General features: G+C 38.8%; 1 protein-coding gene across 2 annotated transcripts in view; it reads left to right on the top strand.

Annotated features, from left to right (window-relative positions):
• LOC126298449 (vang-like protein 2-B) overlaps window positions 1-15,929 on the top strand; it is a 77,349-nt gene that overhangs the window by 3,096 nt on the left and 58,324 nt on the right. For both annotated transcript variants that reach the window (XM_049989779.1, XM_049989780.1), the window contains exon 3: window positions 10,287-10,481. In XM_049989779.1, the coding sequence (XP_049845736.1) occupies window positions 10,287-10,481 (195 nt within the window). The remainder of the gene's footprint in view (window positions 1-10,286; window positions 10,482-15,929) is intronic.

The following is a 15,929-nucleotide window of genomic DNA, read 5'->3' as shown; positions in this document are numbered from 1 at the left end:
TGCTCATTGGCTACTAAATGTATTATAGGTTACACAAAGTCTGACCAACTGCCAAGTAATGATATTGATTACAGATTTATTTTTTCTACTGGCATGCCATCAGGAAAGGAACTGGTTGTGTTGATTCTAGGCTTGTTACCCTGGAAGCACTCAAATGAATTGCATCTTAGGGAGATATCATTTTCCAAGTATATGTATGCAATTGTAAGTGATAGAGCATCTTAATTTGGTAAAAACCAAATGAGCTAATGTATTTAAGACACTGGTCTCTCAGATTTGGGAGGATGGAGGATTATGCTCTTTTAGGCCATCCTGATTTATGTTTTCCATGTTTTTTTGGCTATGAAGCCAAGGCCTTGTCTAGTTACACACCTGTATGCATCAGTGTGACATGATTTTTTTTTATTATTTTGATGATTTTTTTGCGCTAGAAGCCCCATACTGGTTGAGCAAGTTATGCAAAGTGTATTTTCACAGCTTCCTGGACCACTGAATCATGATAGGATTAAGCAGCTCGTCTCGCATCTGTGAAAGACAATTTGCTTTTATGAAAGGCAGGTATTCATCAAATCCTATGTCGACATGGTAAAATATATGTAGTACTGACAATATGGACTGCACAAGAATATGTATTGAACACCAGCAACACACCTGCTTTTTACAGCTCAGCAAGTCTGAAATGGCTTTCTATGGATTATGGATTATGGAAAACTCAACCTACTTGCTGCAATAACATCCTATTGGGATTCAGTCTCAAGGAAGCTGTGGAAATACAGTCAGCAGATAACCTTGTCAACAGAGACGAAGGTATCCAATGTGACAAATCATGGAAACCACTCATTTCATGTCTGCAGTCTGAGGAATTATTATTATGAGTCCTCACTGGCTGCCATTCCAACACATGCCATTCATTTTAGTAATCAAACCCATAATTTGTAAGCACTGTAGAGTTGGCCCATAAAGTTTTATCTATAACAGATGCTCTTGATGTTGAAATTATCTCTGTCGCATGCACAATTACTCGACAGCATTGTGTCACGTGGTTTAAATGCTGCCAGGCACTCCCTTGCAGATGATTGTAAGGTTATCAGATGACGTATCTGAAGCAGAAATAATACTATCCTGGATGCACACTGAGGATTATGAAATAATGAGGTGTTACTCAGTCCAGTTGGGAAGAAAAAATATTCATGGTACAACTTGACTAAAGGAAGGGATCACTTGGCAGGTCACGTGAGGCATCAAGGAATTGTCGATTTGGTAATGGAAGGAGAGAGAGAGAGAGAGAGAGAGAGAGAGAGAGAGAGAGTGAAGATGAGACATATAATGCAATTTTAGGCATGAATAAAAGAAAGAGCACTGGAGATAGAGATAGTGGTGTTTCCATAGAAGTGGCCAAAGCTGTAGGCAAAGCAATATGTTTCTCCTTTTAAGGGGTTATTACAGAACAACTGCAGAGTAAGTCAATTCTCCCAAAGTGGAGGAGCATGCTAATTGTTCAACTTCATAAGAAAGGTGACTGACAAGAGAGGAATAAAATACTGTACTTTAATGGGAGTCAATGGTTTTGAGAATGATTTTCTATTTTCTGAAGAAAAAAGGCATTTTTCAGCATATAATAATATAGAATATAGTGTCAGCATTGCAGCTGCTAGTTGTTCATTAGGAGAGTGAGAAGTTCACTACTGAAATAGTATTCAGGCAGGGAGTGTCCGTACCACCAAAAATATTGTCTGCCCCCGGTAGCTGAGTGGTCAGCGTGACAGAATGTCAATCTTAAGGGCATGGATTCGATTCCCGACTGTGTCGGAGATTTTCTCCACTCACGGACTGGGTGTTGTGTTGTCCTAATCATCATCATTTCATCCCCATCAATGCACAAGTCGCTGAAGTGACGTCAGATCGAAAGACTTGCACCCGGAGAAACGTCTACCCAATGGTAGGCCCTAGTCACACGACATTTACATTTACCAGAACTATTCTCAGCAGCCCTAGTGGATGTTTCCGGAGTCCTAAACTTGGAAAACTGAGGCGGACTAAATATTAATGGAAAATATCTGTTGACAACTTGCGTGGTTTGCGTCTAGTGCAGAGAAAGTTCAACAGTGGATGGAGTCATTTAATACAGCTAAGTTGAAAATATGCCTGAAAATCTGTTATAATGAGACATAAATAATCCACAAGAAATACACGGAAAAGAATATAGCAGGCCATCACTTAACAATGAAGTCTTTTTTACTGTATGATTAGTTTTTTTCTTTTAACTAGGGCAACTGAAGACAGCAGCTGGTTGCACAGGGAAAAAAGTAAACAGGAGAATAGAAGTGACCTGGAGTGCTGTTGATAAACTACACAGTTTTTGTGCTTAGCTTTTGAATGTGTCTAAAAATGAAACTTAGCAGTCAATGTGCATTTCCAGTTTTGCTTTATGACATGGACATGAAATGTGAAAACCATTGAAAAATAGAATAGCTTATTGAGCTGCAGAGACGTCTAAAATTATTGGGAGGGATGGGAAAGAAAATGTGCTGTGGAAAAGACATAATTATGACTGAAATTAAATTAAGAAAGACATTCATCCAAGTAAATAGCTGGTAGCAGAGATATGGGAACAGTTCTAGATGTTTTGTTGAGATTTTTTTATTTGAAAGATAATTGCATTATGATTACAAAGAAATCCTCCATTTGGAAATATCTGTTAAAGTTCTTTTACTATAGCATTCTGAACTTTCTTTATAATTTATGGATGTTTTTTTAAATGCCAGTCCATAAAATTTTGACTTTTATTCTGTTGATTACTGCCATATAGTTCTGCATTCCCAGAAAAGGAGAGCTTCTACCTTGAGGTTGAACAGGTTTTATAAACAATTGAAATTTTTGCCATACATAAAACCTGTTTTATTATCACATAAGAGATTCATAAAAATCAAAACTTAGCCTTATTTAACATAATTTTAGTTTTGGAAGATGAGTAACACTCATTTTTTCAAGCATTTTAAATGATTCCAAAATGTGTGTGAAAGATCAATTTATACAACTTCTGTGCACTCTGTTTTGTGCTGAAATTAGCCAGTCAATGAACTAAAAATGTGTTCCACTGCTTCAGTATGGTCCTTTGATATAGAGTGATGCCTTCCTATTGAACCAATAGGAACTGGAGTACTTACAGTCTTCAAAACATTGTGAATAGGAAGTGAGCACTGTTGGTGTTGTTGGTTGTTGCTGTCCTTTAGCTGGAAACCTATATCCAGCAGCTGGTCCATGTGGGAGCATAAAAGTTCACTACAGTTTCATTTAACTCGTAACTTGTGTTCGTAATCTCCGCAATCCACCAGTCAGTCACACACACACACACACACACACACACACACACACACACACACACACACACACACACACACACACACACACCACAAACATCCCTCTTCTCAGATTGTGAATCTGAATATTGAAATGAAATGATTGTTGGCCAGGAGGCTCCATGCAGGGGAGTTCGGCCACCGTATTACAAATCCTTTTTAGTTGATGCCACTTCGCCAACTTGTGAGTCGATGGTGATGGTAGACACACAACACCCAGTCGTCTCGAGGCACGGAAAATCCATGACCCTGCTGGGAATCAAACCTGGGACCCCATGCACGAGAAGTGAGAATGCTACCACAAAACCACGAGCTGCAGACATCTGAATATTGTCCTGCTGTTTCTGAGGTGTTGGCCGAATGAACGAAATTTCTTCTTTCTTGCTCTTTAATGTGTGTGCAGTATGAGTTTGCCCATGTTGAGTCCAAAAATGTGTCTTCTGAATTCCTTTCACAGGAGTAGTTTCTTTGGACCATTCTTCTTTTTTGTGCTCATGGAACTCTTCGATTTCCTCTTTGGACACAAGAATGAGCTGGATGGATGTGTAATATTTCTCAACTCTTGTAAAATCCTCAGCATTCTGAATCACAGCTGTATTTGGTCTGGAAAGATTGTTTTGTAGCATGGTGCTTCAGTAGGCCTCCTCCACCATCACAGTGCCACTTCCCATGACCAGTAGCACTTTATACCCAATCAGTTGGTACAAGCGACTTACTCAATTCATACAGCTGGTAATGGTTTTTAAAATGACTAGGGGCACCATCAGAAATAATGATCATCTTTCTGCCCTTGTTAGCAGTTGAAACTGCAGTAATTGTAGTCTTGTCTTGAAAATATGTCACTACTGTAAAAAATGAAACCTGGTCATTACTCAAACAATTCCCTTGTACTTCTTGTGGGAGAATTACAGACTGGTTCTCAGAAAAATCACAGTGAAGCACTAAACATAATTCTTCAGTCTGTAAAGACCCTTTCACTTCTGCAATGTCTTTTTCTTGCAATTCCTTCAGATGCTGGCATGTTACTGCTTTCACTGACCATCTGCCAAGTGAAACTGTCAAAGGCAACAGTTTTCTTAGTTAGTTTATTTACCTCCCATGTTGCATATGTAATTTCTGCAGAGTTTTCTGCTGCATCTTCCAGGCCAAGTTGTCCGCAAAGACAGTCCTCCCTGTCCAGGGCAGTCACCACGTTCTTGATACAAACAAGTCTCTCGCTTTACATCAGAGACTACTGATGACTTCACATTCCCAACCAAGATGTCACATGTCATGTGCTCCATTAATTTCTCCAAAGTTATCACACAAAGTTCAAAATTTGCACAATACACACATAACTATAGACACCTCTAGGTGGATGTGGAACTACCCACTTGGGTTGTAGTGCATAAAATTTTGATCTTACAATATGTGAAGTTGTATAGTTGCTCTTATAAATTGCAAGAGTTTATTTAATTCTGTGAGTCATGTACCTCTTCACTTGCTCAACTTTTTGAGCTTCAACTGTTACAGTGTCAAAAAAATAAATTGTAACTGTAACAGTTCCAAATAAAATGACTACAGTATTTGAATTTGATCTGCTTCTACAGTATCACCATAATAGGGACCTGGTCTTCCAAAGACTCCTTTTACAGACATCACATTACTTGATTTTTCTACCATGTACGTTGATACTGATGAAACATGGTTCCAAATTGTTTTCTTTAAAAAGTCTCTCGAATAATAGTTAAAACTTGCACATTTTCACTGTAGGATGCACAATATTCAACACCTCAATTGATGTTTGTGGAAAAATTCCTTGCAAGAGTGCTTTGGTTCATTTTCTTCTGAATATGGAATTTCTACTTTTAAGAGTGTGGTCAGTTGTGTTATAGTGTATTCATCCATAACTTTAGTATTTTCCTCTGTGCTCTCCTGATGCATAGAGCTTATGACTTGACTTCACTGACCACGGTTTCTTAACTGGACTAGCACCTGCCCTGTAGTTGACTGATTCAGAGTATTTATTTCTTCGTCTATCAATGCAAAAATTGCAGCATCTGCACCATGGGAGTCTTCACCCTGTTCAGATACTATAGTTGTTATTGTTTCAAAACATTTCAAACACAAAAAGTCGTCACTGGAAACATCTTCATTTTGAAACAGTCTTCAAATGAGAACACTTTGTCCCAACCTGAACAAAGTCTGTTTTTGTTTGTTTGTTTGTCTTATATATCACTCTTTTATGGATATGCAAATAGTTGGCACACTTCACTCTCCTGTGGCCCCAGTCGGAAGACATTTCAAACAGTCCTTTTCACGAAACGCACTGCAACTGTGTCAATTGGCAAATTCCTCACGAAAACAGAACTCACTGGATGGTCTCAGATTTCTTAGAAGCCTCTTCAGTAAACAAATTAGCGCTGAACAACTACAATACAGAAACCTACAATGAACAACCATGACAGAGATACTGACAAACTACAACAAAAAGAAATAACTGCAACAATGGAAGGGAAATAACTGCAACAATGGAAGTGAAGGGAAATAACAACTGCAACAATGGAAGTGAAGGGAAATAACAACTGCAACAATGGAAGTGAAGGGAAATAACAACTGCAACAATGGAAGTGAAGGGAAATAACAACTGCAACAATGGAAGTGAAGGGAAATAACAACTGCAACAATGGAAGTGAAGGGAAATAACAACTGCAACAATGGAAGTGAAGGGAAATAACAACTGCAACAATGGAAGTGAAGGGAAATAACAACTGCAACAATGGAAGTGAAGGGAAATAACAACTGCAACAATGGAAGTGAAGGGAAATAACAACTGCAACAATGGAAGTGAAGGGAAATAACAACTGCAACAATGGAAGTGAAGGGAAATAACAACTGCAACAATGGAAGTGAAGGGAAATAACAACTGCAACAATGGAAGTGAAGGGAAATAACAACTGCAACAATGGAAGTGAAGGGAAATAACAACTGCAACAATGGAAGTGAAGGGAAATAACAACTGCAACAATGGAAGTGAAGGGAAATAACAACTGCAACAATGGAAGTGAAGGGAAATAACAACTGCAACAATGGAAGTGAAGGGAAATAACAACTGCAACAATGGAAGTGAAGGGAAATAACAACTGCAACAATGGAAGTGAAGGGAAATAAACATTGTAACAAAGAAATTAGTAAGAAACAACTTCAGTGAAGTTATAAATTACACTTAAAATTTAAAAAAAAAAAAACAGGATTTTATAAAAATAAAACCTATCCAACTGAAAAGTGGAAGCTCTCCTTTACGGAGAATATAGTACTACATGAGGGGAAAAAATCTAACTATTGTGGATTGGCATTTTTGGAAAAAAAACATTTTTTTCTGTAAATTATTAAAAAAATTCAAAAGGCGACAAGAAATTTGACAAATATGTCCAAAAGGAGGATACCATTGTAATTATAAAGCAATTTTCTTTCAAATAATAAAAAAACTAACAAAATATCTAGAACTGTTACAGACATACGGCATTTTAAAAAAAATTCCGGTATTCGCATCTTCAGACTGGTGTTCAGTGTCATCTTTGGAGGCCTGTATCTTGGGGCAGGAAGTTTTTGGGAGAAAACCAAAAAATGTGTGTTTCTTACTTACACCTGAAATTTATCATTTGCTAATTTCGATAACATCCAAGACTATTAAGGTAAACCCCCCCCCCCCCCCCACCCTGCACCTGAAGTGATGCGGATAATGCATTTTATGTAACTGAAGACCATAATGTGCGGAAAGCCTCGAAGCCTTTATCTAGCAGTGGGTATCAAATGACTGATGGTGCTGATTATGGCCGTATGCAGAAAGTACAGACTACCATCAAGAAAACTAAGGCCTTCATCTGGAGTGAAAGGATGTGTGTGGGGCATATACCAAGATGAGAAATAAAATTACACCAAAGAAAACAGAGTGTGAAACTTCGTTACTAGCATAAGAGTAACAACAAATGGGAAAATTATCAGTGAGGAAAGACTAGAAATAGTTCCTGCTATTTCTGAAATGCTTGTTATCCATTAGTTCTGGAAAATATTTTTAGGGCCGTATTTATAACCTTATGATTCAGAAACAACACATGTTTATAAAATTAGGAAAGGAGATAGATATTGAATGATATGACACCTGAGAGCTAAGCTGAAGAAGGACAAAGCGTATGAAAGCACATAATTAACAGCTAATTGTGTCTCAAGTGTAGCAATCTGTGTGGACAACTTCGGACTTCAAAGACTAAAGTAAATGTGTTTATTGTCTGTGGCTATATGCCAACTAATAATGAGACAGCATCAAAAAACACGTCAAATTAAATTTTCAGTTTAGAAATAATTTATTATGATAAATTGAAACTGGGCTACAAAATAGCAGGTCAGCAACTGGAAGCAGTTAATTCCATAAATTATCTGGGAGTACGCATTCGGAGTGATTTAAAATGGAATGATCATATTAAGTTGATCGTCGGTAAAGCAGATGCCAGACTGAGATTCATTGGAAGAATCCTAAGGAAATGCAATCCGACAACAAAGAAAGTAGGTTACAGTACGCTTGTTCGCCCACTGCTTGAATACTGCTCAACAGTGTGGGATCCATACCAGATAGGGTTGATAGAAGAGAGAGAGAAGATCCAACGGAGAGCAGCGCGCTTCGTTACAGGATCATTTAGTAATCGCGAAAGCGTTACGGAGATGATAGATAAACTCCAGTGGAAGACTCTGCAGGAGAGACGCTCAGTAGCTCGGTACGGGCTTTTGTTAAAGTTTCGAGAACATACCTTCACCGAAGAGTCAAGCAGTATATTGCTCCCTGCTACGTATATCTCGCGAAGAGACCATGAGGATAAAATCAGAGAGATTGGAGCCCACACATAAGCATACCAACAATCCTTCTTTCCACGAACAATACGAGACTGGAATAGAAGGGAGAACCGATAGAGGTACTCAAGGTACCCTCCGCCACACACCGTCAGGTGGCTTGCGGAGTATGGATGTAGATGTAGTAACTTTCCACCAATTGACACACCTCGACTGCAAATCTTGCTTGAGAAAATATTCAAGAGAAGATAGGAGACAAATGACCTTGATTTTGTGTATTGCATATGGAAACATTGGTTTTGATCCTATTCATCTCACCAACTAGAAATTTTTGTCAAAGTCATCTTGTATCCTCCTACAGTCACTCTGTTTCGACACCTTACCAACACCACAGCATCATCAGCAAACAACCACAAATTGCTGCCCACCCTGTCCACCAGACCATTTACATATATAGAGAATAATAGCACTCCTATCACACTTCCCTGAGACTCTTCTGACAATAACATTGTCTCTCAAGAACACTTGCTGTAGAGGACAACATACTTTGTTCTATAACTTAAGTAGTCTTCCATCCACTCACATACCTGTGAACCTACTACATGTGCTTACATTCTTTAATAGCCAGCAATGGTGCACTGTCGGACACTTTACCGTACTCTAGAAATATGGAATCTGCCTGTTGCCCTTCATCCATGGTTCATAGAATATAATGTGATAAAATGGCAACCTGAGATTTGCGTGAGTGATGCTTTCTAAAACCAAGCTGATTCACAACCTGCGAACCTTGCAGGAGAGCTTCTGTAAAGTTTGGAAGGTAGGAGACGAGATACTGGCAGAAGTAAAGCTGTGAGGACCGGGCGTGAGTCGTGCTTCGGTAGCTCAGATGGTAGAGCACTTGCCCGCAAAAGGCAAAGGTCTCGAGTTCGAGTCTTGGTCGGGCACACAGTTTTAATCTGCCAGGAAGTTTCAACGGAAACATAGTTTGTAAAGAGAATGTCACTGAGTTTTTTGCAGACTCTGTGCTAATCTTCATCATTAAGATAATTAATATTGACAATTTCATTTCCAGAAGACTGGGCAGTCAAAAAATTTTCCTCGAGAAGCATAAGAGACTGATAAATGTGCCAAAAATATTGTCAAATAGACAAGGCACTGAGCATTGGATAAGCGATAAGAAATGACAAAAAATTACTCACCCCAACATGTTGGCATTCGTAGCAGCTTATTCACAATCCTTCACCACAGCTATCATTATCGTGAAGTCATGACAACAGTCTGACATAATATAAAAAAAGAAAAATCACATAAAGCTAGGTCAAATGATTGTGGAGAACTTTGAGTAAGATGACAGCATGTTTATATGCATGGCCAATGAAAAATTCTGGAAATTAATATTTAGGATGACTACAACCATATGTATGAAAGTCAGTCGAAGTGTCGTCATGTTGCAATATGAAGTCATCACTATCTTCAAATAATTAGAATGTAAGCCAGTCTCATAGCATGCGTAGGTGCACAGCACTAACAATTCTCTCTACAAATAAAATTATCCATAGACTTTGAGAAAGGATGTGACAGAAACACACACACTTGAAAGGAAATGGCAGGGTGACTCCTAGTCACATGTAAATTTCTTAGATACTTTCTCAAAAGGCGAGGGCCCACATTCAGGGTGGTGCAGCACACTATTTTAATCTACCAGTTTGACAAGACTGTAGACTCAGTTGCAGAATGAGATATTCATTCTCATTCCATTTTTTTGATGATATGTAGGGGCTGTAGAACCACTACTAGCCACCTTTCAACATCAACAGAATTTTGTCATTCTTCCGTTCTTCATACTGTGTGTTTCTCGCAGTTTGTCATACAAATGCTACATACAATCAGTTATTCTCTGGTTTGTAACAATGTTAATGCTGTCTGAGAGTGGCACATATTGGTGGTGATGGTGTCACTGAACATAGTCATTGTTCTTTTTTATTTATTGTAATGTGAGTGTGTGATGTGGTGCTACATTGTGCGTAGGCCTAAGAATTAATTGTGACTGCACTAGGAATATCGTGATTACACTACATTTTTAAATTATGTATTTTCATATAGGATGACAACTGGGGCGAAAACACTACTGCCTTGACAGGCAACACTTCTGAGCAGTCAGATGCAGAGGAAATGGCTGTGAGCCAGTGGAATGGAGAACCTGACACAGGCTTCAGTTTCATGTGTCATCGGTATCTGGGATCTGCCCTTACTGGATTTGTGTGTGTTGCAGCTTTCCTCAGTCCCCCTGCGATGGTGGTATGTATTCATTTTTACTGAGAGACAAAGTAACGATCCCAGCAATGATTTGGCATATTGTTAACTGTACTACTACTACTACTACTACCACCACCACCACCACCACCGTACTACTACTACTACTACTACTACTACTACTACTACTCGTTTTACCTTTACTACTGATGTCTTTGTGGTGTAATGTACCTACTGTCACACTTGGTTTGTATTATTCGGTTAGATAATGATAAATCTTTTTTTTTTTATCAGGAAGACCTACAAAGATGAGATAATACACTGTTACCTTGAATGCTGTGTAATGTTGTTAATGGTGCTACAGGCACATGTTGCAGTAAGGAAAGTATGTATAAGCAGAGCAGAGATGAATGGGAATTATTATATTGATTATACTGCCTCAAATAGGGAAATGGACTGACATAAGTGACTTTGACAAGAGGTAGATTGTTATGGCCTGGTGCCTGGCAATGAGCACCTCGGAAATGACTGCATGCCACTGTTGTGAGCATCAATAGAAAACAGTTGGAGGATGACAAGGTGTTGGATGTCGATACCTCATCACAGGACATGGCGGTCACAGGCGTGCTCATACTGTAAAGCAGGATAGGCGTCAGGCAGTCTATAGCAGATCTGACAAGAGTACAATGCTGGTACATGCACAAGTGTTTCAAGAGTACTGTGTTGAGTACCTATTGTTGAATTTGGGGCACTGCAGTAGATGAATACCTACATGTTCCCGAGCTGACCAAATGACATCATCAGTTATAAGTGCAATGGATGTATGATCATGGAGATTGGAGCATAACTCAATGAGAACTTGTTTCCTGGTTGTATGAATCTCTTGTTACACCAAGTCAATGACCATATCTGGATACACCATAATCCAGGCAAACAGCTGCTTGAAATATGTAGCATTCTTTGTACACAGGTTGGTGGGAATGTATTATGTTGTGAGGGACATTGACCTGGGCTTCCATGGAACCTGTGGCAGTAATCAAAGGGACCGTGATAGATGCAGACTACATGGACGTTATTGTAGACCACCTTCATACTTGATGCTTCCCTGATGATAATAATGACATTTTCCAGCAGAATTTCTGGATGTCACATGGCCAGAATTAAGCTGCGGAGGACTGAGGAGCACGATTGTGAACTCACGTTGATGTCTCGGCCACCAGATTTGCATGATCTGGACCCGATGAAATACGTCTGGAACACTATCGGGTGACAGCTCTGCACCCACAAACCACTGGCCTGTCACTTACACTTATTGTGCAACCTGTACATAGACATCTGCTGACACACATCTCCAGTAACATACCAAAATTTTGTCTAAGCCAGCCACACAGAATCTTCTAACTGCATAACACAACTGTCAAATTCATCATATGGTGTCATAGCACACTACATGTCTCTTGCGGTTCTTGAAAGTCAAAGATATGAGCTGTCACAACAAAGATTTTGCTTCTTTATGTTTTTTTTATTTCTTTTTATTAAAACTGTAGCACTGGCTTTGCTCTGCAAGGTGTACAGCGATCTTTAAATGCTGTCTGGTGACCAGTAAGTCTTCCTGTGTGGCATGATGCTGACAGCCCCAGTGGTGTGGTCATGTTTTATGCTCTTCTGGAGCCTTCACAACTGTATTAACTTCTACGTCCATTTGAATGTTTAACAAGGATATTATAGGTGTTAGTTCGGTTTTTGTTGACAGTGAGTGTACAGCTTTCTCAAAATCTATAAATACCATACATAACAGTAATTTACACTCGTTGCTACATTGTATAAATTCATTCCCAACTAGTAAGATGTCTAATGTGCTATATCTTTTTCAAAACCCAATTTGCTCCTATGCTTTATTAAAATGTAGTGGTATTCTATAAATCTTGTAATGTTGCCATCTCACAGTTTCATTTGCTGAGAGTAGTAGCTTGCGATCACAGGATGCTAATGAAGAATACAGAAGGGAAAAAATCAGTAACAAATATATCTGAACCTGAACTATGTTAAATGAAATGTGGCGAGACAAAAAAGACATTGTCCCTTGTTTTTTTGTTCACTTTATTAAAGAGAAGTATTATTCAGTTCTCTGGGTGTAGTTTCAATGTTTGAACAGCTGAATTGTAGATACATGTGTGGGTGTTTTTTTTGCTGATGGCAGAAATGGAAATCGTTGCAGAGTCGTACTGAATATATGAAACTGTCTCAAACATTTTGTTAGGCAACCAGCTTCTAAGGATAATAATGGTTGTGGCCATAAATGGGCTTAAACTTCTTGCCTCAAGTAGTTGAAGGTACAATCCACTTTAATACTTTCAAAACATCAGTAATTATCATAATTGAACTATTTGGTTTTGCTAAGGAGAAACCACAAGAACCAGTTTTCTAATTACCTGTATACCTAGCAACAACACCCAACTTTACAAATGAAAGTGTGTGATTCCAGAGTTCATTGCATAATTTGATACATATACTATATAGACAAGTACATAAAGTACATATAACAACTGGGGTCTAACAAAGAAGAATTTAATTTTGGTAAAGTAATCCAAATACAACTAGTTCCGAAGCCACAAACAACAAAAGAAATCATAAAACAACTTAAAAATAACAAAGTATCTGGAGAAGACAATATAGTTGTTGAATTATGGAAACACTCTAGTGACTACTTTATCATGTGTTTAACTAGAAATCGCTCACCCCATGAACCATGGACCTTGCCGTTGGTGGGGAGGCTTGCATGTCTCAGATAGCCGTACCGTAGGTGCAACCACAACAGAGGGGTATCTGTTGAGAGGCCAGACAAACATATGGTTACCGAAGAGGGGCAGCAGCCTTTTCAGTAGTTGCAGAGGCAACAGTCTGGATGATTGGCTGATCTGGCTTTGTAACACTAACCAAAACGGCCTTGCTGTGCTGGTACTGTGAACGGCTGAAAGCAAGGGGAAATTGCAGCCGTAATTTTTCCCGAGGGCATCCAGCTTTACTCTATGGTTAAATGATGATGGCATCCTCTTGGGTAAAATATTCCGGAGGTAAAATAGTCCCCCATTCGGACCTCCAGGTGGGGACTACTCAGGAGGACATCGTTATCAGGAGAAAGAAAACTGACATTCTGCAGATCGGAGCATGGAATATCAGATCCATTAATCGGGCAGGTAGGTTAGAAAATTTAAAAAGGAAAATGGATAGGTTAAAGTTAGATATAGCGGAAATTAGTGAAGTTCGGTGGCAGGAGGAACAAGACTTCTGGCCAGGTGAATACAGGATTATAAATACAAAATTAAATAGGGGTAATGCAGGAGTAGGTATGATGATGAATAGGAATGTGGGTAAGCTACTACAAACAGCCTAGTGAATGCATTATTGTGGCCAAGATAGATACGAAGCCCACGCCTACCACAGTGGTAAAAGTTTATATGCCAACTAGCTCTGCAGATGATGAAGAAATTGATGAAATGTATGATGAGATAAAACAAATTATTCAGATAGTGAAGGGAGACGAAAATTTAATAGTCATGGGTGACTGGAATTCGATATAGGAAAGGGGAGAGAAGGAAATGTAGTAGGTAAATATGGATTGGGGGGAAGAAATGAAAGAGGAAGCCGTCTGGTAGAATTTTGCACAGAGCACAACTTAATCATAGCTAACACTTGGTTCAAGAATCATAAAAGAAGATTTTATACATGGAAGAAGCCTGGAGATACTGGAAGGTGTCAGATGGATTATATAATGGTACGACAGAGATTTAGGAACCAGGTTTTAAATTGTAAGACATTTCCATGGGCAGATGTGGACTCTGACCACAATCTATTGGTTATGAACTGTAGATTAAAACTGAAGAAACTGCAAAAAAGTGGGAAATTGAGGAGATGGGACCTGGATAAACTGAAAGAACCAGAGGTTGTAGAGAGCTTCAGGAAGAGCATTAGGGAATGATTGACAAGAATGGGGGAAAGAAATACAGTAGAAGAAGAATGGTTAGCTTTGAGAGACGAAATAGTGAAGGTAGCAGAGGATCAAGTAGGTAAAAAGACGAGGGCTAGTAGAAATCCTTGGGTAACAGAAGATATATTGAATTTAATTGATAAAAGGAGAAAATATAAAAATGCAGAAAATGAAGCAGGCAAAGAGGAATACAAACGTCTGAAAAATGAGATCAACAGGAAGTGCAAAATAGTTAAGCAGGGATGGCTAGAGGATAAATGTAAGGATGTAGAGGCACATATCACTAGGACTAAGATAGATACTGCCTACAGGAAAATTAAAGAGACCTTTGGAGAAAAGAGAACCACTTGCATGAATATCAAGAGCTCAGATGGAAACCCAATTCTAAGCAAAGAAGGCGAAAGCAGAAAGATGGAAGGAGTATATAGAGGGTCTATACAAGGGCGATGTTCTTGAGGACAATATTATAGAAATGGAAGTGAATGTTGATGAAGATGAAATAGGAGATATGATAATATGTGAAGAGTTTGACAGAGCACTGAAAGACCTAAGTCGAAACAAGGCCCCGGGAGTAGACATCATTCCATAAGAACTACTGACAGCCTTGGGAGACCCAGGCCTAGCAAAACTATAAGATCTGGTAAGCAAGATGTATGAGACAGATGGAAAAACCCTCAGACTTCAAGAATAATATAATAACTCCAATCCCAAAGAAAGGAGGTGTTGACAGATGTGAAAATTACCGAACTATCAGTTTAATAAGCCACTGCTGCAAAATACTAACACGAATTCTTAGCAGATGAATGGAAAAACTAGCAGAAGCCGACGTCAGGGAAGATCAGTTTGGATTCCATAGAAACGTTGGAACACGTGAGGCAATACTGACCCTATGACTTATTTAGAAAATAGATTAAGGAAAGGCAAACCTTTGTTTCTAGCATTTGTAGACTTAGAGAAAGTTTTTGACAATGTTGACTAGAATACTCTCTTTCAAATTCTGAAGGTGGCAGGGGTAAAATTCAGGGCGTGAAAGGCTATTTACAATTTGTACAGAAACCAGATGGCAGTTATAAGAGTTGAGGGACATGAAAGGGAAACAGTGGTTGGGAAGGGAGTGAGACAGGGCTGTAGTCTATCCCCGATGTTATTCAATCTATATATTGAGCAAGCAGTAAGGGAACAAAAGAAAAATTTGGAGTAGGTATTAAAATCCATGGAGAAGAAATAAAAACTTTGAGGTTTGCCGATGACATTGTAATTCTGTCAGACAGCAAAGGACTTGGAAGTGCAGCTGAACAGAATGGACAGGGTCTTGAAAGGAGGGTATAATATGAACATCAACAAAAGCAAAATAAGAAGAATTGAATGTAGTCAAATTAAATCGGGTGATGCTGCAGGAATTAAATTAGGAAATGAGGCGCTTAAAGTAGTAAAGGAGTTTTGCTATTTGGGAATCAAAATAAATGATGATGGTCAAAGTAGAGAAGATATAAAATGTAGACTGG

The sequence above is a fragment of the Schistocerca gregaria genome, chromosome X (assembly GCF_023897955.1).
Source record: "Schistocerca gregaria isolate iqSchGreg1 chromosome X, iqSchGreg1.2, whole genome shotgun sequence".
NCBI lineage: Eukaryota > Metazoa > Arthropoda > Insecta > Orthoptera > Acrididae > Schistocerca > Schistocerca gregaria.
This window is presented reverse-complemented; position numbering and strand designations above follow the sequence as displayed.